The 24,821-nt window shown below is 41.1% G+C and overlaps 2 protein-coding genes across 7 annotated transcripts in view; both read right to left on the bottom strand.

Annotated features, from left to right (window-relative positions):
- Nucleotides 1–389: 389 nt before the first annotated feature.
- Nucleotides 390–4,119, bottom strand: LOC144516760 (class E basic helix-loop-helix protein 40-like). The gene is made up of 5 exons (XM_078248348.1): nt 3,668–4,119; nt 3,490–3,553; nt 3,130–3,237; nt 2,581–2,704; nt 390–2,417 (listed from the first exon to the last, which is right to left on the bottom strand). The coding sequence occupies exons 1-5, from the start codon at nt 3,736–3,738 to the stop codon at nt 1,498–1,500; spliced, it is 1,287 nt and encodes a 428-aa protein (XP_078104474.1). The 5' UTR covers nt 3,739–4,119; the 3' UTR covers nt 390–1,497.
- A 2,537-nt stretch (nt 4,120–6,656) lies between these two features.
- The window catches only part of LOC144516758 (inositol 1,4,5-trisphosphate-gated calcium channel ITPR1), an 87,286-nt gene continuing 69,121 nt past the window's right edge, over nt 6,657–24,821 (bottom strand). For all 6 annotated transcript variants that reach the window (XM_078248341.1, XM_078248342.1, XM_078248344.1 and 3 more), the window contains 5 exons: nt 19,900–20,039; nt 18,855–19,020; nt 16,296–16,456; nt 9,502–9,663; nt 6,657–8,724 (listed from right to left, as the gene is read on the bottom strand). In XM_078248341.1, the coding sequence (XP_078104467.1) occupies nt 8,638–8,724; nt 9,502–9,663; nt 16,296–16,456; nt 18,855–19,020; nt 19,900–20,039 (716 nt within the window). In that variant the 3' untranslated portion in view covers nt 6,657–8,637. The remainder of the gene's footprint in view (nt 8,725–9,501; nt 9,664–16,295; nt 16,457–18,854; nt 19,021–19,899; nt 20,040–24,821) is intronic.

Here is a 24,821-nt window from a genome sequence, read left to right as displayed (position 1 = left end):
TATGCGTTTATAGTGCTGGGAGTGTAAATATAGAGAGAGATGTCGCAACTCTGGGATAATAATTTAGTATTGAATCATACAAAATCATAGAAAATGTCTCTCTGTCCAGACTGTTGACAAGATGTAGATGGATCCTGATTATTGCCTCAGGAGATTAACTGAAACTGTTTACACTCACGTCCATTGACTTGTTGTTGTATTAGTGGGCACAGACGGTTAACCAGCAGGAGAGAAGAGGCTACAGCTCTGCCATTATATAAATGTTCCCGGTGACATGAATGCTGTGGTGCTGTAAAAGAACAGATTGCGTTTCATTGTTTGATGTTTTCACACACGCACGCATGCACGCACACACACCCGTCTCTTTTATATACATACAGTCAAAGCGATTTTCCACGGGAAAGAAAAATACTTTAATACACTTATATAATGTATACCAACATTTATAGACAAAATATGTACATCAAACATCTTTCATGTAGGTCCTAAAATATAAAATCTCAAGTACCTCTTTCTATAGAAAACTAGTCTTCGGGTAAAACTTTTACATTCTGCTTCTCTCGTCCTCACTCCTTTGACTCCAGTATTCATACATAGTACAGAGAATAAACATCTGAGATTTATCATCTTTTCACAAGTAAAAGGCAACAGCAAGAACAAACACCAGGTTTGACTTGAGCAGAAACAGATGTTGAGTATGCAGGTCCAGCACAGTGCTACAGTATGTACACAGTTTCTGAGTACACAACATACAATTGTCCACACTCTGCCCACTTTCTATCCTTCCGGAGAGGCAGAGTGCGAGAACAGGTATCAAAAATAGAAATGTACAAGAAGTCTATGAACAATAATTACAGAAAAGCCTTCTTAACTGTCTGTTTGTCAATGAAAAACAAGACCTCTCATTCAGTGTGTTCATGTGGTGGCCCATTCCTTCATCTGTGCATAGGGTGTACCCTTGCTTTTGTCTGTACACACTTAAGGAACCCCTTGTATCTTATGGTGCCAGTCATCGTGACCTAAGGGACATAGGCAACAAACTTTGGGAATATTACCGCTAACATTTGGTGCAACACTTTCTAAAGTACAAAGATGGCGAACAGCTACAAGTGAGATGCATCAGTGTGATCAGCGTTTATACTTTATCAGCAGCGTCTAAAAAGTATCTTTCTTTACATTCAACCAAGTGTGTGTGTGTGTGTGTGTGTGTGTGTGTGCAGAGCAGGTCCAGTTTATATGATACATTTGTAATACCAGCATTTAACATTCAACCAGAGCTTTGCATCCTCCGAGTGTGGACAGATGTTGCCTCTCTTCCATCTCCTCTTGATTATTTCTACAAGTCCTCTAGTTTTCGGTTTGACCTCCAGGCTGAGGAACAGAGGACAGGAATGAGGATGGATTATGGAAAGGCTCAGTCATGTTCTCATTCCTACTACTGTCTTTACTCCTGGGTACTAGAACAGGATAATCTCTTCACCCCTGTTCTCTTATCTCTCAGTCTTTGGTTTCCAGGTTGAGGGGTGGTACCTGCTTTAGTGCCTGAAGGAGGGCAGGGGAGTCCATGGGGGTCTGAGATATGGCTGGGGCTGGTGAGCCTCCCCTGGGAGACAACACTAGCTGAGGTGGAGATGGTCTTTCGCTGGACATGGTGGTTGCAGAGACTCCCAAGCCAGAGTAAATCATGGGCACGGCCCCGGGGTACCAGCATTTCTCAAGCATTGGCAGGTAGGCTGCAGCAGAAGGTGGAATTAGGTAGAAAGGCATGCAGAGGGGATGTGGAGGAGTTGGATGGTTGGGGGATATGCTCATGTAATTGCCATAACCGCTAGAGGACGATGATGTTGATGATTCTCCACCTGAGAGAAGCTCATCCTCAGACGACTCTCCCCGGGGTCGTTTGTAGCATGGCTCATCATCCTCCTGCTTGATGCTGGAGCTCTGCTTCTCGCCCAGCACTCGCTTCAGATGGCTCTCCTGACCGTAGTAATCTGGACACCTCTGTGGTGCCCCAGATTCGGTCTTCTCCAGCTCTCCCCCATAGCCGCTGTCTGTATCCGTATCACTGCCACTCTGCTCACTGCTCAGTGGAGCGTACGCCCGCTGGATGACAGGCACACAGTTCCTCCCATAGCCCTCCCTGGGTTTCGGAGGTAAGCTGGCGGGCATCTCCTTGTGAGGTTGGTGCTGGTGGTAGGCAGGGATTTCCTCAGGTTGAGGGCTGAGAGGAGTGTGGGGTCGGACCGGACTTTGCAGCACCTCTGCAGCTAACTTGTGAAGGTGATTGATCACATGGGATGGTGTGAAGTCTCCATCAGTCTCATGATTGCCCAGATACTGAAGCATCTCATTGGCACACATGTGGAAGCCAGAGCAGAACAGCTCCTCTGACTTATCCTGGTTGACAGAAGACTGCTCTGTAAAGACAACAAGAAACCACACAGTCAGAAATTCTGCAGTTTGACACATATATCTCTTTTCCAACAAATATATAACCAATAAAACCATCCTGCTGCATGCGTGTGTGTGTGTGTGTGTGTGTGTGTGTGTGTGTGTGCATTTGAGTGATCTGCAGCTCACCAATTTGCATGCCATTCTGCAGAGCGAGGATCTTCTGCTGCTGTTGCTCCAGAAGAGAGGTGAGGGCTTTCACATGCTTGAGCGTAAGCTCTAAAACCACAGCCTTCTCCAGATGGCCCAGAGTCTGTAGGAAACACACACAGTCAGCACATCCTCACCTCTTATATAACACATGGAGACTACGTTTTACTGCTCATGTACACATGAGTTTGGCTGTCTGGTCATCAGAACACTACAGCAGCAACCATAAAGGCAAAAATAGTCAATAGGAAATATTCAATATATCATACTCAATATTTATAAATAATGTTCAGTCTAGAATATGAATTATATTGCAATTACTTTTACTGGGTATTGTATTTTATTTTTTTAAATCCCCAGTTTAAACAATGATACATAACAGAAGACACATCCTCTTTAGTGTGAGCTGCCATTCACTATCTGCTGACGCACTCAGCACAGAGAATGCAATACCACTGAATAGCCACTCGATGGTGCATGTTACTACAATGAACCCCATCATCCCTCCCATCCACAGCATGAACTTACAGTGAGTTTCAGGTGCTCTGGTAATAAATCTTTCAACTGAGCGATGCACTCGTTTATCCGGTCACGTCTTTTCTTCTCAATAAGTCTGTGAGGCAGCTTGTAGGTGTCCTGCAAGAATAAACGGCATTGTTGGTTAAATTCAGCTGATCTGAAAGCACACAGCTATAGTTGTTTATGATAAGAGGCAGTCACTCCGATAGGGAGGACTCCAGGAGTTATGTCATAACAGAAATTAGCACAACCATTTATGGGACTACTGGGCTACTGCCAGCCTAGTTCCTCCCTTGTAGTTCACACCCATTAATAACATATTTGTGGTTATAACTTAACATGTTGGCAACAAGCAAAATAATAACGGACCTTGCTTTCCTCTCCTCTCTTCATTCCTCGTCTGGGTTTATAAACATACATCGGGAAATCCATCCTAAAGAAATACAAAGAGAGTGAGGGATGTGGTAATGGTTTGGTGAAGTACGATATAGACAGGCTACAGAAGTTTGAGGAAAGCATTTTGTCAAAGTATAAAGGTCTTCCTTACCCCTGACCGTCTGACAGATCAGCCTGGTGTTTGGACAGAGGAGGCGGTTGCGCGCTTGGAATTCGCTCCATTGTTTTTTTTTTCTCCAATTACGCAGTAAAGTCGAGGTACTTTTCCAATGCGGTCACAAATAAAAAAGCATCTATTTACTCGTGATGAAACAAGTTGGCAAAAGCAAGCTAGTGAAATGCACTAAAATGCTTCCAAAAAAACCGGTAACGATTAGTATTAATTTCTCATTATATTTAATACTTGTCGTACTAACGTAAAGATTATTTTGCGTGTGAAAATGTTTTCAAGTTAGTCCATGCGATTTCCAGGCGCCGCGATCGTGCCGCAGAAAGAAGGCAGCCCTGTTGGTGGCGCGTTGGGAAAGTGGGGGAGGACAGAGCGACGAGTTAAATAAACCCTCTGACTCTCCGCTTCGCCTGACCTACCTCTGTCACATGAGGCTCACGTGTTAAACGGTGCTGTATCCTCGGCGGAGGGACGGCCCTCTTTCTACTGATAAGGAGCCAGTGGGCGGACGGCGGGGGACGTCAGAGCGGAGGGCGGCGCATGTCCGATCTCGTGTACCACCATGCTGAAGTGGATGGAAACAAGGCTGTGTGTAGCACGGCGCGGGGAACGTGCTGGCAGCGAACCAGTGCACAGGAGATGGTGCCTGCTACTGCCAATGAAGATATACAATACATAGCCTACTAGTAGTTACTATACTAATAATATACAGCAGGATTATTATAAAGCAGTAATGCTACAAAATGTCATCAAGTTAAATTAAGTCTTTTTTTTTAACTGTGCTTATGAGTGTTTATGATGCATCGATGTTTTTTTATATATAGTTTTATACTCAACATTTCATTAATTATGAAAGAATAATAGCAGATCCACGTGCACCTGTGCGTGGATGAGTGTGTGGAGTGAGTGAGTGTTTGTTGTCATGAGGCAGTGTCGGCTGTCACGTTGATCTCCTCATGGCCCAGGGAGCCTGCAGGCCACATCCAGGCACCCAGCACACGGCGGCTGCACCTGTCTGCTGCAGGCTGTAAGGACAGATCCCTCTTGTTTACACCATTTTTTAAATGCTGACTTTCATTAAGTAATTTTCTCTTGCAAATAAAAAGGCGTATAAAGACAGGGTTGTTGACATATACAACATGATCATTATTCCTCAATAACCCCAAAGTAATGTTCAAGCTAAAATAAGAGCTTAACAGCCTTTAAACTCGCCACTGAGTACCACATATTCATTAACATATTTTTTTTCTACAAGAATAGGATATGTTGATGTTAGAATACAATAGGGTTTGATTATGTCCTAACAAATGTAATAAACAAGCACAGTTCCAGACTCAATTAGACTATTACAGCACCTATAGTCAAGGACAATCAACAGTTTGTTGATGTCACATGGAAACAGGGAGTGTGGCTTCACTTTTGGGTCACAATAATCAAGGTGCAAGACCTTTTCTTAATCTTATTACAATTAAAACTAATGGGGAAAGCATCCGCATACTTAAGTCTGTGCCAAATGTGAGTGTGCGGATGCTTTCCCCCATTAGTTTTATTGTCTTTAGCTCCAGCACCTCAGCCAAGCCCGAACAGCTCTTTTTTCTTTTTAATAATCCAATTAAAATCCATAATTTGTTCTTCTGCTAGTTCAAATCAATGTTGATTAATGTCCTCCTATTGAAGCTAGAATGATGGATGTTTGTGAAGCTGTAAACAAATATCTATCACAGGAATTATGATGTGATTGGAGAAAAGCTGCAACATTTTCTCCTCCCTCAAGTTTTGTTTTCTTCCATTTGGCCACATGTCTCTCAGGATTTTTTGCCTGGAAATCATATTAAGCTAAATCCCTGCAGTAACTGAATCCTATGAACTCCTGCTTATGGTCGTTTGGGGACAATTAATTGTTTTTTCAAGAAAGGAACACAAAATCTAGTCTCTCAAGCCAGATGAGACTCAGGAGGCTATACAAACCTCCCTGACACAGGAAACCTTGGCAGCATATATTTATTTTTAATAAATTGGTAGGGGTTATTGTATGTATTTCAAATCACAATTACATTTTCATAATCATCAGATCCATCAGCCTCCAAACTTTGGCTTTCATGATATAACATAATAGGAGACTGAGGAGCAAATAAACAGATCCTATTATTATTTTTCCAATCTATCATACAAAGTGTAATGCAGAATGGAATCGGTGCATGGTACAGTTGTCTCTCTGTTCAGCCAGGCTGCTATGGATCTGCTCAAAGATTGTGGATCAAACCAGACCCCTCTCACATTTTATTTGAAGAATATGAGCTTTTGCCATCACACAGATGAGTTCCACAAATGCGATTGAACAGGTTTAGGAATTATTTTGTTCCTCAGTCTTTCAAACTACTAAATCAGAGTTTGTGTTCTAAGTAGGCCTCAGTGTACCTGGATTGACTGTAAAAGGGAGCAATTCAATTGTTTGCACTGCATCCACTTTTCGTAATGTCTGATGTTATATTTAGTGTTTGTAGTATGGTTTTGTTGTTTGGTTAAATGTCGTGTTTTGTATTTATGTGAAACAGTGTACGTCTATTTATGTGAACCAATTAAATGAGGAAACTACTTTCCTTAAACTATTCGTAGAAACAGTGTGTTTCTACGAATAGTAGTTTCTTTCCCAGCAACAAGTGAGGGTCTTCATTCAACTGGTTCAAGCTGAGTCTGTTAGAAAATTCCTTGAGTGTAGTGAATTAAATAGAAATGGGGTGGGCTACAGGACTCAGTAATTACAAAATGGCCATAACACACATCACAGTGATGCAGCTGTAATTAAATAACAATGATGGAAAGCCCCTTGAAGACAGTCTGGGCAAATCTAAAACAATTTAAGACTGAATTTAATTTAAAAAAAAATCCCGATAATGGCACCTTTGTTTTAGTTCACTTGTATCTTGTAACATTCTTGGAGAATATTGTGGAAAATACCTTTTACCCTTAATTGTTTTCAGCATAAAGCCAAAACGTATTTATTCTGTTTGACAAAATGTTTTTCATAAAGTTGAGATGTACTGTATGCTGATAAAATGTATAACTGGACACAAGCTGCTAAAAATATTGTATTTACAGTACTCATGTGATAAATAAGCCCACTGACAAATGGCAAGATGTTTGAATGGTAATGTTGTCAAAAGTGTTACAATAGGCTATTCAAAAAACTAACATTTTAAAGTAAAATTCTCTTCCGGTGCAAAGTGTATGCTTAATAAAAACTATATTTATAATATAGTGTCAGTCTTCGGAAAAAAAAGGCAGTTTTACAATTTAAAAATTCTATACATGGTCCATCTGTGCTGTGATGAAATCCAAAAAGGTCAAATTAAAAGTAAAAATGTGCAAGCCTTGTTTAACTCAACATGCTAACATATTTCCTCATAACAAGATAAGTGCACTTCCTCATTTGTAGAGGACCACACAAAAGATTTAATCTGCCGGCAAATCCCAAATTTACTTCTGTGAGGCTCTTCATTCATCTGCAGCTCTTTTTCAAAATGATACCACTCAAGTTGTCAACCAATAATCAGTTAGACAGATAATAAAATGCCAACGCCCTCATTAACTTTAGTCTCGCATTTCTGGTCATGCCTCGACTTCCACACTGATGCGGATAACGTTTAACACTCACCTACAGTTTATTTCACCCACAGATTATTTTACACACTTACTTTATTTAAATAGACTCCAAGCATGGAATGTACAATTCAGACACAAACCATATATTAGTATAAAAGTTTAGTTTGGTCAAGCAGCACTCCAAATGACATCTATTAGTCTTCTTTTTTCCCCTCACATACCGTCAAACACTCAAACAGTCATTATCGAGTGGGTCTTTTACAAAGTGACGTAACGTTCATTTGTGTGCTACAGAAAATATCAGTGCTTAAGGACTAAATTAATGAAAGGGTGATTACATAATTTAGTGCAGATAAGAATACATCTAATTTAACTAACATTCTAACATTTCTCCCCAAATCCTATACATTTAGTTTTACAGTGTGCTTCCAATGTGACTACATATCACTATTATTGAGCACAACATGGAACCAGCCTCAGAGCGAAGCAGTGACGTGGTTCGCTCCTTCTCCATAGTAGGTCCATATGGTTTGTTATCAAAAATAATAGTTATAGAGAAGGTACTAACAGGTCAGTATTATTTCTCTTTATCAGTAATGTCCCCTCAAAAGCCTTTGTAATCTAAAGTGACCTGGAATGAGCAGAACCTTCATTTGAGATTGCAAAATAATGTGAAAGTGATGAATCAAAATCAGAACACTGTATAGGTTTTATAACAGCATTAAGAAACTTTGTAAAAGTATGGTGACCTCTTCAGGATTGCTTACAGGAGTAGTTTGTCTCCATATTTTTAATATAAAATCAAATACCAGTTCCCAAAAATAGTTAATTATTTTTCAGACATACTGTATCATTAAGCACTCCTATTACTGTCAGACAAAAGCAAAATGGCTTCATACGAACCTTCAAATCCACATGACCTGAGTTTGCTGATGCAACACTGAGCATTAAAGGCTCGATACAAGGCCACTTGAAAGGAATACCTCCTCATGAACAATGGCTAAACTTTGGCATGCTGTCAATGCGGTAAAATGCAGAAGGCATTTGGGGCAGTAAAGCTGAAGTCAGTGTTTTCATCTCTTAAACCCACAGGACTGGATTGAGGCACTTGGTGCACACTCCACCCACACAAACACATCCACACTACAGACCGCGAGTAACATACTCCGATAACTCTCACTTCACACAGACACTCAGAAGCACGCATGTTGTAGGTGTTTCTGGTGAAGTATACAGTCAGACATCAACTTAAATACATACTGGAGACGGACATGATTTGGCATTCTCCTGTCTAACGTGGTGCACTGACAGGAGTGCTTAGGCACTGGTGAAACTGGCCCCACGGGCCCTCAGGCAGGCTGCTGGGGATTAATGTTCATGTGAGGGGGATGACCAAGAAGACCAATTCGTTGCTTCTGCTTCCTCTGCTCTGTCATCTTCACAGGGAAACAAAAACAGTAGTTTAATGAAGACGGCAAGCTAGCAAACATGGATGAAAACAATGGAGGATTTAAGATGCACAAAAACTGAAGATTAAAAATGGACATATTGTAGTTTTACGGGGGTTAATTAGCGAGCTTTAGGGGTGCTGGTAGGCATGTTGTTTTACCTTGGGACAGAGCAAGGCTAATTGTTTCCCTCGGTTTCCAGTCTTTATGCTAGGCTTAGCTAAATGGCTGGTATCAGTAGCCTCCTATTTATTGTGCAGACACGAGTGGTATCGATTGCTCATCTAACTGTATTAAAGTGTATTTCTCAAAGTGTCAAACTTAGTCTTTTAAGACTCAGAGGCAAAATGTGTGTGCCTTAACAATAAAATAATATTTTTAATTTTGTTAACCTATTGAAAAGACAGCTGTCGTTGCATAGTGTGACGAAGTACGGTGCATTTTTAATTTCTGCATAAAAAAATCAATCAAGGCAGAAAGAGAACAGCAGAAATTGTTTTGGAATTTTTTTTTTCTGAAAATAAACTAATTTAGATATTTGCCTAGGTTGTCTGAGTCAATCCCCAAAAACTCTTCCTATGTTATTGTTCATTAAAACGTGGTTGCCTACTAATTACAGTACTAGGGTGCAGGTTGTCAATAACTTCCGAATGGCTGGACATTTATAAAAATGTCTCAGAAAAGGTAGCTGATTCAAATGTAGGTAAAAAAAATTAATCATGGATGATATACTCGAAAATGAGGTAGGGCATGATTTACTGTCACCTGCTCCTTGAGCTCAGTCAGCTGTCCAGACAGGTTCACCACCAGCCTCATGGTCGACTCCAGCTTCTCCTGCAGGTTCCTGATTTCATTCTGTTCCCCCTCTGCATCGCTGCTGACCAGTGACATGGCGCGCATCCGTGGGAACCAGTCCAGGTTGTGCTCCTGTGGTAGAGCACGCATATCAGCCACAACATTTTGTACATTTACTACTAAGTGAATAAGGCTAAGTTATGTCACATACAGTATTGTTAATTTTAAAAGGAAGGTGCTAGTGTTTGGCAATCAAGTGCATACATCTTTTTTTCGTGATCAATTTTTTTATTGGCACCTTCAGACATGACACAAATGACATAACGTGTGACAGGTAATAGCAGACGGTGCACAGAACAGATAAACACAAATTGAACAAGAACAAAAACCCTCTCCCAACCCCCACCCTCTGCGGTCTCGAGGGAAACAAAACAAACAATGAGCATGCGCTGAGCTATCATTTTCTTGGTTGCAGTTAAGCCGGCTAGCCACATTTTCCTCTGTCTGCCAAGCAGGTGTAATTTAGAGTCATCATTAAGTAACAATCAATCGGGTCAGTAGGAATTCAACATCCTATCACATCAGATATTATTGATTTTGTTTTATTCCAAAACTCATGCACCTGTTCACACTCCCAGACCATATGTAGGAAAGTTCCAGTTTGTTCAGGTTGACAGAACGTGCAATAGGGAGTGGGAATGACTTTAGAGACGTATCTCTTCTGAGGAGTCCAATATGTCCTATGACATTTGTTGAAGTGGATCTGTTGGTGATTTGGGTTCTTGGAACAGTGGGAAATGTCCCAAACTGTCTCCCAATTAATTGCGTTCCCCTCAGGGCTCAGTTCTCGCTCCCATTTCCTCACTATTGGGAGTTCTCCTATGGATACTTGCATCAGTTTAGCATAAATCCTGGACACTAATCCGCTCACAGGAAAATCACCAAACCATTTAATGACTGGGTGCGCCTCAAGACTATTTCCCCATGGTATTCCATAACATTTTAGGACTGATCTTAAGCGAAGATAAAAACTAGCTCTCAGATGTTCAAAACTCAACATACCTTTCTAATTGAATAGCTGGTCTAAAGTATAAATACCTCACGTCACTCCACTGCTTACAAGCAAAGGGTTTGTTACCAGTACATTAAGTGTGCATTGTGCCATATTGGGGTATTCAAATGCCACTTATTGGTGTAGCGTAGTTGTTCCTCCACCTGTTTAAAGTTGGTCAATGTGTTGGTGATAATAGGGCCATAGGTTAGCATACACTTTTTTGGACACATCCCTGCAAAGGCAAGGTCTTGCAGTCTTAGACTTCCAGTTAGGTTTTGCTCTATTTCTCTGAGGGCCCGTAGCTGAAAGGCTCTGTGATACATTTTAAGGTTGGGGAGGGCCAAGCCTCCCGTGTTTGTGGTACGTTGCAGGGTAGATTATTTTAGCCTAGGTTGTTTATTATTCCAAATATACTGCCGGATTAAAGTATCAAGTTTCTTCCAGAAATGTATTGGTGGGGGTAAGGGGATCATTGTACTTTGTACATTGTACTCATTGTACTAAGAAATTCACACGAGGAGTTCATTTTAACAACAGCAATCCTGGACTGCATTGATGCCGGCAGCGCAGACCAGTTGGCCAGATCCCTTTGAATCTTACTTAATATAGTTTCATAGTCAGGGCTCTCAAGTGTCATGCATTGAGCGTGACAGTCACTCATTTCGGTCTTTTGTCACGCACTCCCACCACACATTGTATTTCTTACACGGAAAAACTATTTATAATATATTTAATATGCCACAGCGCCCAAAATTTCTCTGGCGCGCCGCTCTCACTATGGATCCGGCAGGAATCAAGCGCGTCTCCCCTGGAGTTCTTAGTTTAGCCTGCCACTTATCAGCCAATCAAAAAAAAGAAAGGGGCTACACAATAGCCAATCAGAAAATAGCACTATTGTATCTGGGTAAGATTTAACACAACAACCAATGAAAAAAAAAAGCATAGAGCAGGGTACAGACACTTCCCTAAACGTTCGCTCATTCAGAGATCAGAGTCTCAAATGGGGCTCTGTGTCTGTCAGACGGTCTGAGATCTACCTTATCAACAGAGCAATCACGTAACGCACAGCAGACTATGGTGCACGTAGATTATTTTCTGAAATATAGTCACTATTATAACTTTATTTTTCTCAAAATATCACGACTCCTCCAAATCTCAGAGAACACAGATATATTTTGAATGTGCACAACATTGAACATGAGCAGAAATCTTGCTCAAACTTAACAATATTACAGTCCAGGGGTTTATTAATAAATTAAAATGAATTAATGTATCATTGAGGTGAATAATTGTCATATGCACATTTAAGGAGGTTACTTCCTCAACAAAAGATGCAAAAGAGAAGGGAAGAGTAAATGATGCCTAGGCTACATGTGATATACAGACTACACAGATATAATTAGAAAAGTCGATCTACAGGAGAATAAATAGATGAAAGCAATACAGAATGCCTGAGAGCCTTATTGCAATATATTCCATTATGTTTTTATATTTGGATTATAATCTATGTTTCCCTTTACATAAAGATATTTCCAGCATAAATTGATTCAGAAAAAGGTAGAAATAGGTGCATAGAATGTCACTCTTGCCTGTCTTCAAAACTTGAGAGCCCTGCATAGTTGTCCTGGACAACTCGCTGTAGCGATGCGTGTATGATGATGCCCAAATATGTAATTTTGCTTTGGGTTGGTATTGTAACACTAATGGCTGATGTCACATGCCTGTTGTTCAATAAAAAAGATTATATTTATTACAGTTAATTTTATAGCTGGAGATTGAGCCAAATTTGTTGAAGATCTTAAGGATTTTTGGAATAGAGTCCTCAAGATCAGAGATGTAGAACAAAATAGTATCTGCAAATAATGATATTGAGCTGCTATTGGATTTAATCTGTACATTACAGATTATATTTTGCCTTATGGCTTGGGCTAGCGGTTCAAGAGAGATTGCAAACAGCATGGGGGAAAGCCAGGGGCGCAGTATAGGGGGATAAGTTAGGACAATTCCAAGGGCCCAGGACTGACAGGGGCCCCAAAAAATAGGTAAAAACTAATATAAAATTATTAAACCATCATCATTCAGTATACATATTTCAAATATAATAATACAATTAATGATCTCTTTGTTTTTACTTGTTTTTGGCAGTAAAAGTTAAATATCCCCATTGACCAAAAAGTAAACATCCTGACCGACCACCCCCCTGTATCTGCATGAAATGGTTTGGTCCTGCCTTAGTGCACTCAGTGACGGTGTTTAGTTGCAGTCAGTAGATGCACCAGAACTACAGTGACCACAATGTTACCAAGTAATGTTAAATCAATAAAGCGTTCTAAGCGGAGTGCCAAGCCTTTGGAATAGAGCTTAATATCAGTCCCAATGAGGCTGATGGGCCTGTAATTTCAGCACTCCGTAAGATCTTTGCCCTTTTTGGGTATAACGGAAATCAATGCAGTGTTGGTTTGTTGATGAAAAGTACCCATCTCTATGGCCAAGGTTAAAGTTTGTAAAATGATAGGTCCTAATATGTCAAAGTACTGTAGAAGAAGTTCTGATGGAATTCCATCCAACCCCGGCATTTTCCCTTTTTTAACTGTTTTTAATGCTGATTTAAGTTTCTCTAACGTTATAGGTTGACCCAGTTCTTCTGCCTCTTCTGGGTCAAGAAAAGGTAGGTTTAGTTCTTTTAGGAACTCCTGGCACTGTGTTGGATCTGGGTTGCAGGAGGACTCATACAGCTTTGAATAGAAGGATTGAAACGTGGCGCTGATATCTTTAGGATTTGTTGAGATACCTCGGTCTGTGCGGATACTGTTGATAGTAGCTCTGGATTAGCTTTGTTGCTTTCAGAGCAAGCAACTTGCTTGGTTTACAGCCATTAAAATAATAATTTTGCCTCACTCTGTGCATTATGAACTCAGCTCTCCTTCTTAGCAGATCATTCAGCTCTGTTTGACTTGTGACCAAAAGAGTGTGTAGATTTAGAAAAACACGCCATTAAAGACTGCTCTAGAGATCTACAACGTTCTTCCAACTCCGCAATCCTTGCCTCTCTTTTTCTCTTCAAATTGACCACAAAGGAAGATGTGAAATCTTTAATAAATTCTTTACTTGCTTGCCAAATGAATGCCGGGTCTGAAACTGAGTCAGTATTGATTGATATAAACTCAGCTATTTTGGCTCTAAACTCTGCATCAAAAGCTGTGTTCTGGAGAAGGGAGTTATTAAATTGCCACCTTCTAGATCTTTCTCCTAACATATCACAGTGGAATGTGGTTATCAGCGCATTGTGATCAGACAGAATTGCTGGTTCTATTGCTATTGTGTGGAACATTGCCTTAAGCTCACTAGAACACAAAATATAATCACTGTGGGAGTGGGTGTGTTGATGTGCGGGAAAAAAAGGTGTAATCCTTGCTAGTAGGATTGTGCATCCTCCAGACATCTGTAAAATGGTGGGATTCCACAACTGCTCTAAACATGTCTGATGTGTGTATTTAGGCTTTTGTGTGGTTGCCTGATCTATCCTGATTTAAATCTAGCACTGTATTCATGTCTCCCCCTATAATTAGTGAATATTCATTAAGAGAGAGCAATTCATTGGTTAGACGTGGGAAAAAGCTTACGTCTTATGTAGACGGTGCATATACCGAAACAAAGGCTATTTTCCTACTCCTTATTGTGGTGCATATATAAGATATCCTGCCTGATAAATCTTTACTACTTTTGTCTACGGTGAGTGTGCATTTCCGCGACAGTAACACAATGGAGCCCTTGGTTTTGGTGTCGTCACTAGATGAAGCAGCAATCTTGTAGTATTTATTTTGTAGGCGATTTACATCCCTTTTACGTAAATGTGACTCTTGTATAAGCGCTACATCTATATTCTTTCTTCTTAAGTAGTCCAGGAATTTAGCTTGTTTGATCGGCCCGTTTAGCCCCCTGATGTTAACTGAAAGTATTGAAAGTTCAGCCATCTTCAAAATATACACGCATACATGTCTCGTGTACCCTACTGGAATTCGCTGATACATTTGTAGCAAAGGGCAAACTGTTAGATCTAAGCAAAGTGTGGTAAAAACATAACAAATAAAATAAATCCCCTAACCCTCTGAGACCGCAGACCCCCTCCCCTATTTGTAAGATACGTGGCCACATCAAACTCAGTTGGTAGATCAGGCGCCCATATATAGAGGTTTACTCCTCGATGCAGTGGGCCCGGGTTCGACCTCCACCGCCGGTACTGGGTCCAGCCGCGGAGCGGCCCATGTGGACGTTGCGTCGTCCTCATTATCCAACTCCCGACAGAAAACGTTCGCATCCTTGGCTGTAGTGAAGGTTAGCACTCTCCCTTTGTGTGTCACTCTCAGGGTGGCGGATAAATAAGGAAGTTTGAGACGCCTTTAGCATGTAGCTTACGCTGTGCTCCTATAAATCCTTGGCGCTGCTGGACAGTGAGTGCACTGTAATCAGGCTTAAAGCGTAGTGTTGCTTTGGAATCACAAATCGGGCCTTTCTGCTGTATTTGTCTCGCCCCCTGAAGGATTACTTGGCGGTCCTGATATCTCAAACACCTGAAAATCAGAATACGTGTCATTGTACCCTTGCCGTAGATTTTGTGTGCGCTGTCAATTTCGATGATAGCCCTGTTCTGTAAGGAGGGGATCCACGTCAGTAACTGATTTTGCAGGAACCCAACTGGGTCATCCTTTTCATTGCCCTCTTTTAGGCCAATGATGCGTACATTGTTGCGTCGGGATCGGTCTTCCATTTCGGCTAGCTTATACTCAAATTTCTTCTGGTCATCAACACAGGCACTCACCATGTTTCTCATCTGCTTGTTCTCTCTCTGTGTCTTGTCCATTCGTTGCACCAGATCACGTATAGCTCCCTGCCTCTCAAGCTCTGTTCTGATATGTTGCAGCGAGGTATCAATTCCTGCTAACGCATCCTTCACTGCGCTGCGGACCACTGATTCAAGCATCTCTTGTTGCCCTTCCAAGACCCTGGCTATAACATTTTCCACGTTTAGGTCCGCGCTAGCATCAGTAGCCTTGTTAGCCACCGCCATGGTAGACGACAATGAGACCTACTTTTTTGCGCCTGCAGGCATTTCACTGAGTCACTGTGGCTACCAATAAAATGATTGACGTGATGAGAAGAAGGAATAGACCTGGTTTTTCAATGAAAATACAGAGATGGATGAGGAGCCTTAGCCTTGAGTGACCATTGCAATCGTTGATCACGTGACCTCCCTCATGTGCATACATCTGAACTCCAGATGAGTTCCAACGATTCCTTATCATGATTTGATCAGTTTTAGGGTTAGACCGCAACTCATGTACCATATCTTGTTGACTTCCTGTTTGTCTGCACAGTCTGTGTCATTAAATGTGACAGGCATTTCTGTCAGTTGAGATTAGAAAAGAGGAACACATTACTGTACTAAGGTGTGGGAGATGGGCCTGTACAGGTTTACAAGTCTGACTCAGTAGCATAGTCTATTCGATCATAGATACTGTACAAAAAATGTGACACAAAGGTAAACGCCCATCTTACTACTCTTTCGATCAGGTTTGCTGCACCAGACTGTAATCTACTCCAAGACAGCATGGTCTAATACTTAATGTAACCCATTTACAAAAAAATAAAAAAGTAGGCCTGCACTGAGATGGTGGATGTGTGTTTTAGGGTGTCTGTGCTTTTCATTTACCTTGATCATCTCAGCCACGTAGCTCTCAGGGCCTGTGTATTCGGTAGAGTCTTTAACTTTTACCAGCACAATAAAGAATAGGTAGTGCCACATGTTGTGCTCCTCTTTGATGTGGCCCTCAAAAGTCACTGTCTTGTTGTCAAACTTGTCCCGCTCCAGGCCTGGAATGTGACGAGAAAATAGTAAGTTAGGTAAAAATATGCAGTCAGTAAGTCTCATTGGTGTAAAGGTCGGGAGAACAAATAACATAAATTAACCAATACGAAAAATGACAGTCTCACGCTGAACAAAACATTAGACATAAAACATAAGATTGTGCATAACATCCACAATAATGACTCTTTAAGAATGACGTACAACATAAAAAACATGGCAACAAAATGGCGTAAGAAAGACAAGCAGACAAGACAGTATTTGTAAGAAATAGCAAAATACAGAAGTATAACAACTATAAAGCAGTATTTATAGATGAGTGGAACTATTGTTATGTCCTTGAATGAGATGAAACCTTATTTGTAACATTATTGTTTTACAGTGCATTGCAGGCAGTATTGAAAAGAGGACATCAGGGATGTATTTGATTTTTAGGTGGATTTGACAAGCAAAACATATGATAAATATGGTCTATATACTATGGTTATCAGCAGTAGTTCAGAAACTTAAGAGCATATTTTGCTCTACACCTTCAAAGTGAACACAAATGAAATTGTGGATTAGAGCAACTCCAGAGTCTTACAACCCATCAATGCTAATTTCAGTCTTTGTTCTCTGCGTTTAAAAAAATATTTCTCTCTTTTACAACACAGATTCGACTGAGTCTTCTGAAGAAGAGCAGAACAGAAGTAAAACTCACTGGCTGTTTTTGTCCCTAAAAGTACATATATTTTGATTGTATATAAATAGTAAAGGGAGCTTACAGCTGTGCAGTAATGATAGTGGTGTAAACGAATGATAACAGACAGGGATAAAACCTTGGGGGTCTAGATTTAAACATGCAGGGGCTGTCTCTATACTGAGCTTATATTTAGACCCATGTTATAGGACAGTGGCGGACTCAGGCTGTCTGAGGGGCAGGGGAGGAAAAATAAAGTGGGCACCAGCACATAAAAACTTTTCTAGCATGTAGGCCAGGCCACTGTATTTTCTTTTCTCTAGAGGGCACATCATGTTTTATCTCGCATAGGGGCATCCAAGAGGACACTTTGGGAAGATCTTGAGAGATATTTAGTCAGTTGTTAACAGTTAACCAGTTCCTCTTTCCGATTTTTCTAAACAAGACAGAGAGTGAGGTTGAGCCCGATTCTTTAAACAGAAATGATTCAAGATTAAAAAAAAAAAAAAAATCAAACCTGCACAAAAAGTCCATGACATAAACCAGTCATTGGATACAGACCCACAGGCCTAAAAACAAATACAAGATTGAGAAAAAGATCAATGGCTTATAAAACCAAGCTGGAGAGCCACTTAAGCCTGCGGAGGTCGGCTCCTAATCTCTGCATCTCCTGTTCCCTTGTGGTTCATCTGGAAACCATAGAGACGGCAGCTCCCCTTGTGGCCTGGCCTTCTTTAACATGAGTGAGTCAGAGCTGATGGCTGGCTGGGTGACATGATACTGTTCTTGTTTCATATGCTTACCACTTACCGTCCTGACTGCCTGACCCAACATATGCACGCACACACATGCTCATGTCCATGTACTGCTGGGCTCACACATACGTACTGAACAGTCCCACACACACTCAGCAGCATGTACTTTTTTTTTTTTAGACACTCACAAATATAATGTACATATGAGGAAATGCAGATGCTGCGACACAGAGGGTCAGAGTATGGGTAATCAGTGAAGTTGCACAAAACATATGGTGTGAAAATGAGTGTGTGTGTGTGAGTGAGTAGGAGATGTCTGTGCGTGTGAGACAGACATGAATTATGGAGGCGAGCAGAGCAGTGGCAGGAAGCACTCATGACTCAGCCTTCTTTGGAACAGCTAAGTAAAAAGGGGGAGGAAGAGAGGATGGGGGACTGCAACAAACAACATGCACCTTAACAAACATACCAGAAACCACAAAAACACCAAGAAATCAAACGTTCGAAGAGGGGAATTAGGGAATTGACCGAGTGACATGAGCTGGATTGTGATCCTGGCACTGGGAAACTATTGGTTTGATTCCCATTATAATATCGTTAGGAAAATATTTCAGCAAAGACTGCTTAATGCTTGGCAGAGAGAGCCATGCCACATAAGATAAAAACTCGAAGTGACACATAACCAATAAATATGTATGTCTGAGGTAACGAGCAATGTTGTCAACTTTAGGGCTGCAAAAATATATTTACATTAATCAATTTATTCAAGTTATTTTTCAATTAACTTAAGATTAACCTATACTGTATAGTGTCAGGAAATAAAGACATATATTCAGTGCTAGTTTCCAAAGCCCAAAGTATTGTCTTAGAATTGCTTATTTTGTCTGAACAATATAAAACATAAATGTTTGGTAACAAACAAAGACATTAGGGAGCCTATGACTTATCAACAGATCAGGTGAGCAGTCTCACCGCAGATAAAGCAGGTAGTCTTCAGGACTTCTTCTTTCTTTTGTTTTTCACTCCTCAGGTCAGCAAAGGTGTCGATGATAACACCAAAGATGAGGTTGAGGACAATGATGATAACCATAAAGAAGAACAGCAGGTCGTATATCACTCTAGCTGCAAACAGTGGCTCCTGTAGTAAGGAACAGGAAACAGAGTTAAATCTAAAGGCGCATAACAGTAGCTTATGGGAAGTGTTCTGAGGTAGAAAATAACAGATTTGTTGTTGTTGTTATGAGTTTAAAAACGAAGTTAACCTTCATCATCATGGATGTTAATGGAAACACAAGACCACAGGTGCAAACTGCCAGATGCTACAGTTTAGTAACAAAGACAGCAGAAAGCCGAGCAACCTGATGCAGCCTGTTGCTGTCTATGTAGGACACAGTTTTAAAAGCTCCTAGAAAAAAAAAAAGGTTTATTTATTTGACATCATTAGCCAATCGAGCTACAATGGACTTCAATGCCTACATACTGTGCTGTAAATACATTTACCAGTTTCATTCACTTATTTTCCATTTTTAAATTCCTCTTTAAAGTAATGGTCACCAGCCTAATGCAGTCATACACACACATATATTTAGGACAAGCTTGTTCTGAAGCAACAATGTACTGAGCCACTCTGTCACCCATGTATGACTGCCACCATTCTATGCCTGTTTCTATTTTACTTAAGTAATTTACCTCAGCAGCCAGCAAAGACTTGTTTTACCCCGAGTTGCATTGTGTTGTGAATGCGTGAGGCAGATTTACACATCCTCTTTTGACGTTATTAGTGGTTGAGCTGGAATTCGTCGGAAATCTATTTTTGAAGTTTAATTCTCAGACAAGGCGGAGGCAGTACAGCTGTAAAGAAACATTGTGAAACCTCAAGTTCAGCACATAGTTGGCTTGCAGCCAACTCACATGACATGCACACATGACCCACCCTCTTAGCCCGCATGTGTGGACGTACGCACGCACTGAGTATTGTCAGGGCAGGGGCCTAATCAGAATTACTGTGTTAGTATACCTCTTTGGAAGGCTTGCGGAGAACATCCCCGACACCCCCTCCACTCCTCAAGCCATGACTCAGCACGGTGACAATACACATAAGTAGAGAGTCGCACGTCCGCTCCATGTCGCTCTCCTCCTCACTGTCATTCCCAAAATCTGAGGAAGCAGAAAGAAAAGCTTTATTATAATCATTTACAAGGCTGTTAAAAGTACAATTTATATATCTTTAGCAGGTGTGTATTCGTTTACCGACCTTAAAAAAACTACACAGCACCAGAAAACATCATTTAGTGCTTTATAAACTGGTATAACTGAGAAATCAGGACCACTAGGACCTATACTTTTTAGTTTATGTACCATCAAAAGCATCAAACTGTGGCTCATAATATGTATTAAACTAACTCATGTGACCCAAAGAGATTATGCAGGGACATCTACATGTAAAACAAAATTAATACAAAAAGTTATGACGTACTGCAATTTATTACATTTATTTACACTATAAGTTATAGAATATAGAATAATTGTTCTGTATCGTCATCATCATCATATACACTAGGAAAAAGATGGAGGTAGTGTGAGTGTCACACTAGTGTCATTTTTAATCAGATATAATGATGATTGCATATAAGAGTGTGACACACTACATTTTACATTCTATGAAAATATCATAAGAATCTCAAGCCATACTCATGATGCATTGAGTGTATTATGGTATTTGATGATTATATTGTGCTTATAATATTAATACACTGTATTTACTCAATTGACTGATAACAAAAAATCCAAGAGAGCATTAGCTTGTTTTGAAATGTTTTCTCTGATTATAAATAACTTATTAATCTGTGTTACAGTAGAATTTGATAGCCTTGTAGTGAGTTGCAGAATGTGATATCTGTTTAAACCTTGTTTGCATGTTTTGGTAAGGTGGTAAGTCAAAGCAAAAGTGTTGTTCTGAGTCAGACAGAAAAACAGACCTCAACATTTCTGAAAGATTTATCCAAGTCGATAAAATTTGTGGGCCATCGTGCCCTCTGACCCAGTTAAAGTGTAACTCTCGCCAAAATGCAACCTAGGGTCTTTTTGTGAATGTACCCGAGTCAAAGTTTTGTTTAAAAGCATATTTAGGACGGAATCGCCACATTTAAGATTTACCGTATTTTCGTTTTTCGGTCAAATGGCCTTTTGAATGGGAGCGCTAGGGGCACTTTTATGCTAGCCTCAAAATAGCTATTTTTAAAACACTAAGAAGGCTCGACGCAACATGAAACTTTTCTCGAAGTATCACCAGGGGCTTTACACCTTACAGAAGCATTGACAACATTGTTTGTGTACCCAGGGTTTACTAAAAAAGGTTTTGAACAACTCATCGTAGTTCTTGTTGTTTCCGGCTGCAGCCATTTTATCAGTCAAAAACAATTGATTTCCGAATGCAACATAACAGGCAGGAGAGTAAAGATGGAAAGCTCCTAAAGCTTAGTTCCATATAAATGCACGGATTATTTCTTGTTTTGTCGTTGAAAAACAATATTGACCTCGTAGTTGAAAAAGGAGCCTCATATGGAGTCCGTTCATTTGCATTCGGATATCGACTCGTTTTGACTGCCGAGGTGGTAGCAGCCTGAAACAACAAGAGCTACGGTGAGTTGTTCAAAACCTTTTTTAGTAAACTCTGGGTACACAAACAATGTTGTCAATGCTTTTGTTAAGGTGTAGAGCCCCTGGTGATACTTCGAGCAAAGTTTCATGTTGTGTCGAGCCTTCTTAGTGTTTTAAAAATAGCTATTTTGAGGCTAGCATAAAAGTGCACCTAGCACTCCCATTCAAAAGGCCATTTGACCGAAAAACGAAAATACGGTAAATCTTAAAAGTGGCGATTCCATCCTAAATGTGCTAAATATGCTTTTAAATGAAAGTTTGACTCGGGTACATTCACAAAAAGACCCTAGGTTGCATTCCGGCGAGAGTTGCACTTTAAATGATGGACAGGATAGAAGATATCATGATCCCCCTGCTAACTGTTTATTATTGGCCAAATAATTTTACAGTTTTTATGCCTAGGCTGAGGGAATAAAACTGACATGTTGATGTTACATGAGGGCCGATGAAATCAAATGTAAATGGTACTTGACATGCGGACAGAAGGAACCAGCGATTGAACTGCCAAACTTGTGATTAAAGGCTGACCCGCTCTACCTCCTGAGCCACAGGGGGAATACTTATTTTCGTAACAATCGAGTATCAAAAACTGAGGAGGACACGCTGTTGGATGCTGTCCTCCTCTCCTACTCTGCCTAACGAATCTCTCTCTTTCTTCTTGAGCAGCACTGGTTGAAGCCTGAAAATATTGTAAACAAATTAATAACATAACTAATTACACTGGTCTGACTGTTCAGCTCTGTTTCAGACTGATACCTCTGGTTCAGGCTGGTTCTCATCCTCAACAGGTGCCTTTTTCAGTCGCGGAAAATACTTTTCAATACTCATCTGGATTGAAGCAGCAAACATTCAGTGTAAAAACATGACATAACATTATTTATAATAACTTTATTTGATTTACAGCTGCAACATATAGTGTTTTGACCTCAACAACCCAACTGCATTTTACCGCAAACTTGCGACTAGTTAACTTTCTAAAGCAGGCTTGTTTGCAATTGCTTGTTTGCTAAGAGTCGGGTCGGGACTCCAGCATTAACACACTGACAACATTGTATTCAGAATATAAAATATTTTTATAGCACTTTTTAATGTGTGATTGTGTAAAGGTGTTCATGAGATACCAACCTTTTGTGAACTTGTGAATTTCGCCAGCAGTCTTCTCCATAGACAGTGTTTTCATGGAGACAGACGCTGAGTGCATGGGGGGATGATCGAGGGGCTTTGTGTGTGTGTGTGTGAGTGAGAGAGAGAGATGCGTGAGTAGGAAAAGGATATGCAGCTGAATGAATGCTGCATGTTTTAAATATTTTTTTAATAACGAAACGCAATGTGGGGCGGCAGGTGTTGATTGTGCAGCGCACCGCCACAATATAGTCTATGTTAGGGAAACACTGCTTCAAGAACAACTCTGACCCCTGACGCATGTGGCAAGGCATCCAGGCCATCACAGATTACAAAGCTACCGACTCCACCCCTCCTGTCACCGACACCTCCTTGCTTGATGAGCTGAACCACTTCTATGGCAGCTTCGATAGGGACAACAAGGAAGTGGCCATCAAGGCTGTGGTCTCTGCAGATCTCCATCCCCTCACACTCTCCACAACCGATGTGTGTGTGGCACTGAGCAGGATTAATGCAAGCAAAGCTGCTGGTCCTGATGGTATCCCCGGACATGTACTCAGGGCCTGTGCTGTGCAGCTGACTGAGGTTTGGACTGACATATTTAATCTGTCACTAGCCCAGGCAGCTGTCCCCGCGTGCTTAAAAACCACCTCCATCGTGCCAGTGCCAAAACACTCCACTGCAACAAGCCTTAATGACTTCCGTCCAGTTGCACTCACCCCCATCATTATGAAGTGCTTCGAGAGGCTGGTCCTGGCCCATCTCAAGACCTGCTTACCACCCTCACTGGACCCCTTCCAATTTGCCTACCGTCAGAACAGGAGCACAGAGGATGCCATCTCTACGGCAATTCACTCTGCCCTGTCCCACCTTGACAATAGCAACACCTATGTGAGGATGCTGTTCATTGACTTTAGTTCAGCATTCTCCACCATCATCCCCTCCAAACTGATCACCAAACTCAGTGAACTGGGCATCAATACCTCCCTCTGTAACTGGATTCTGGATTTCCTAACCAACAGACCTCAGTCTGTTAGGTTAGATAATCACACCTCCTCAACCATGAACTTGAACACCAGCGTACCACAGGGATGTGTGCTGAGACCTCTCCTTTACTCCCTCTTCATCTACGACTGCACACCTGTACATGGCTCTAACACTATTGTCAAGTTTGTAGACGACACTACAGTGATTGGTCTCATCAGCAACAACGATGAGACGGCCTACAGGGAGGAGATCCAGCACCTATCATTGTGGTGCAATGACAACAACCTGGCTCTCAACACCAAGAAGACCAAAGAGCTCATTGTGGACTTCAGGAAGTCTAAAGCTAGCACACACACCCATTCTCACCAACGGGACTGAGGTGGAGCATGTCACCAGTTTCAAGTTTCTGGGTGTCCACATCTCTGAGGACCTCTCTTGGACCTTCAACACCTCTACCCTGATCAAGAAGGCTCACCACCATCTCCTCTTTCTGAGGAGACTCAAGAAGGTCCACCTGTCTCCTCAGATCCTGGTGAACTTCTACCACTGCGCCATCGAGAGCATCCTCACCAACTGTGTCACAGTTTGGTATGGCAACTGCTCTGCCTGTGACCAGAAAGCACTGCATAGGGTGGTGAAAACTGCCCAACGCATCACCGGTTCCTCACTCCCCTCCATTGAAGCCATCCAGGGCAAGCGATGCTTGCGTAAGGCACGCAGCATGATCAAAGACTGTTTTCACCCCAACCACAGCCTGTTCACCCCACTCCCCTCTGGGAGGAGTTTCAGGTCTCTCTGCACCCGTACCAGCAGGTTCAAAGGAAGCTTCTTTCCTGTGACTGTCACCCTACTGAACTCTTGCTCTGCATCCCGGTGACAATTAACCTACTAAGCCCCCCCCCCCCCCCGCTCTTCATACTATTCATCCTGCACATACACTTTTTCTTACTACTCTTATGTTACCACACTGCACATAGCTGTACTATACTGTACATATCTGTCTATATGGTTCATACAGAATATCCGGATTTACTCTGTTTTTCTCATTATATATTCTGCTAATACACTGCATATATCTATATTATTCTTACTACTATTATAATGTCACTGCTACTACATTGCACATATCTGTTCATATTACAAAGCCATATTTATTCTGCTCTTATAACA

The sequence above is a fragment of the Sander vitreus genome, chromosome 4 (genome assembly GCF_031162955.1).
Source record: "Sander vitreus isolate 19-12246 chromosome 4, sanVit1, whole genome shotgun sequence".
In the NCBI taxonomy this organism is placed as follows: Eukaryota; Metazoa; Chordata; class Actinopteri; order Perciformes; family Percidae; genus Sander; species Sander vitreus.
This window is presented reverse-complemented; position numbering and strand designations above follow the sequence as displayed.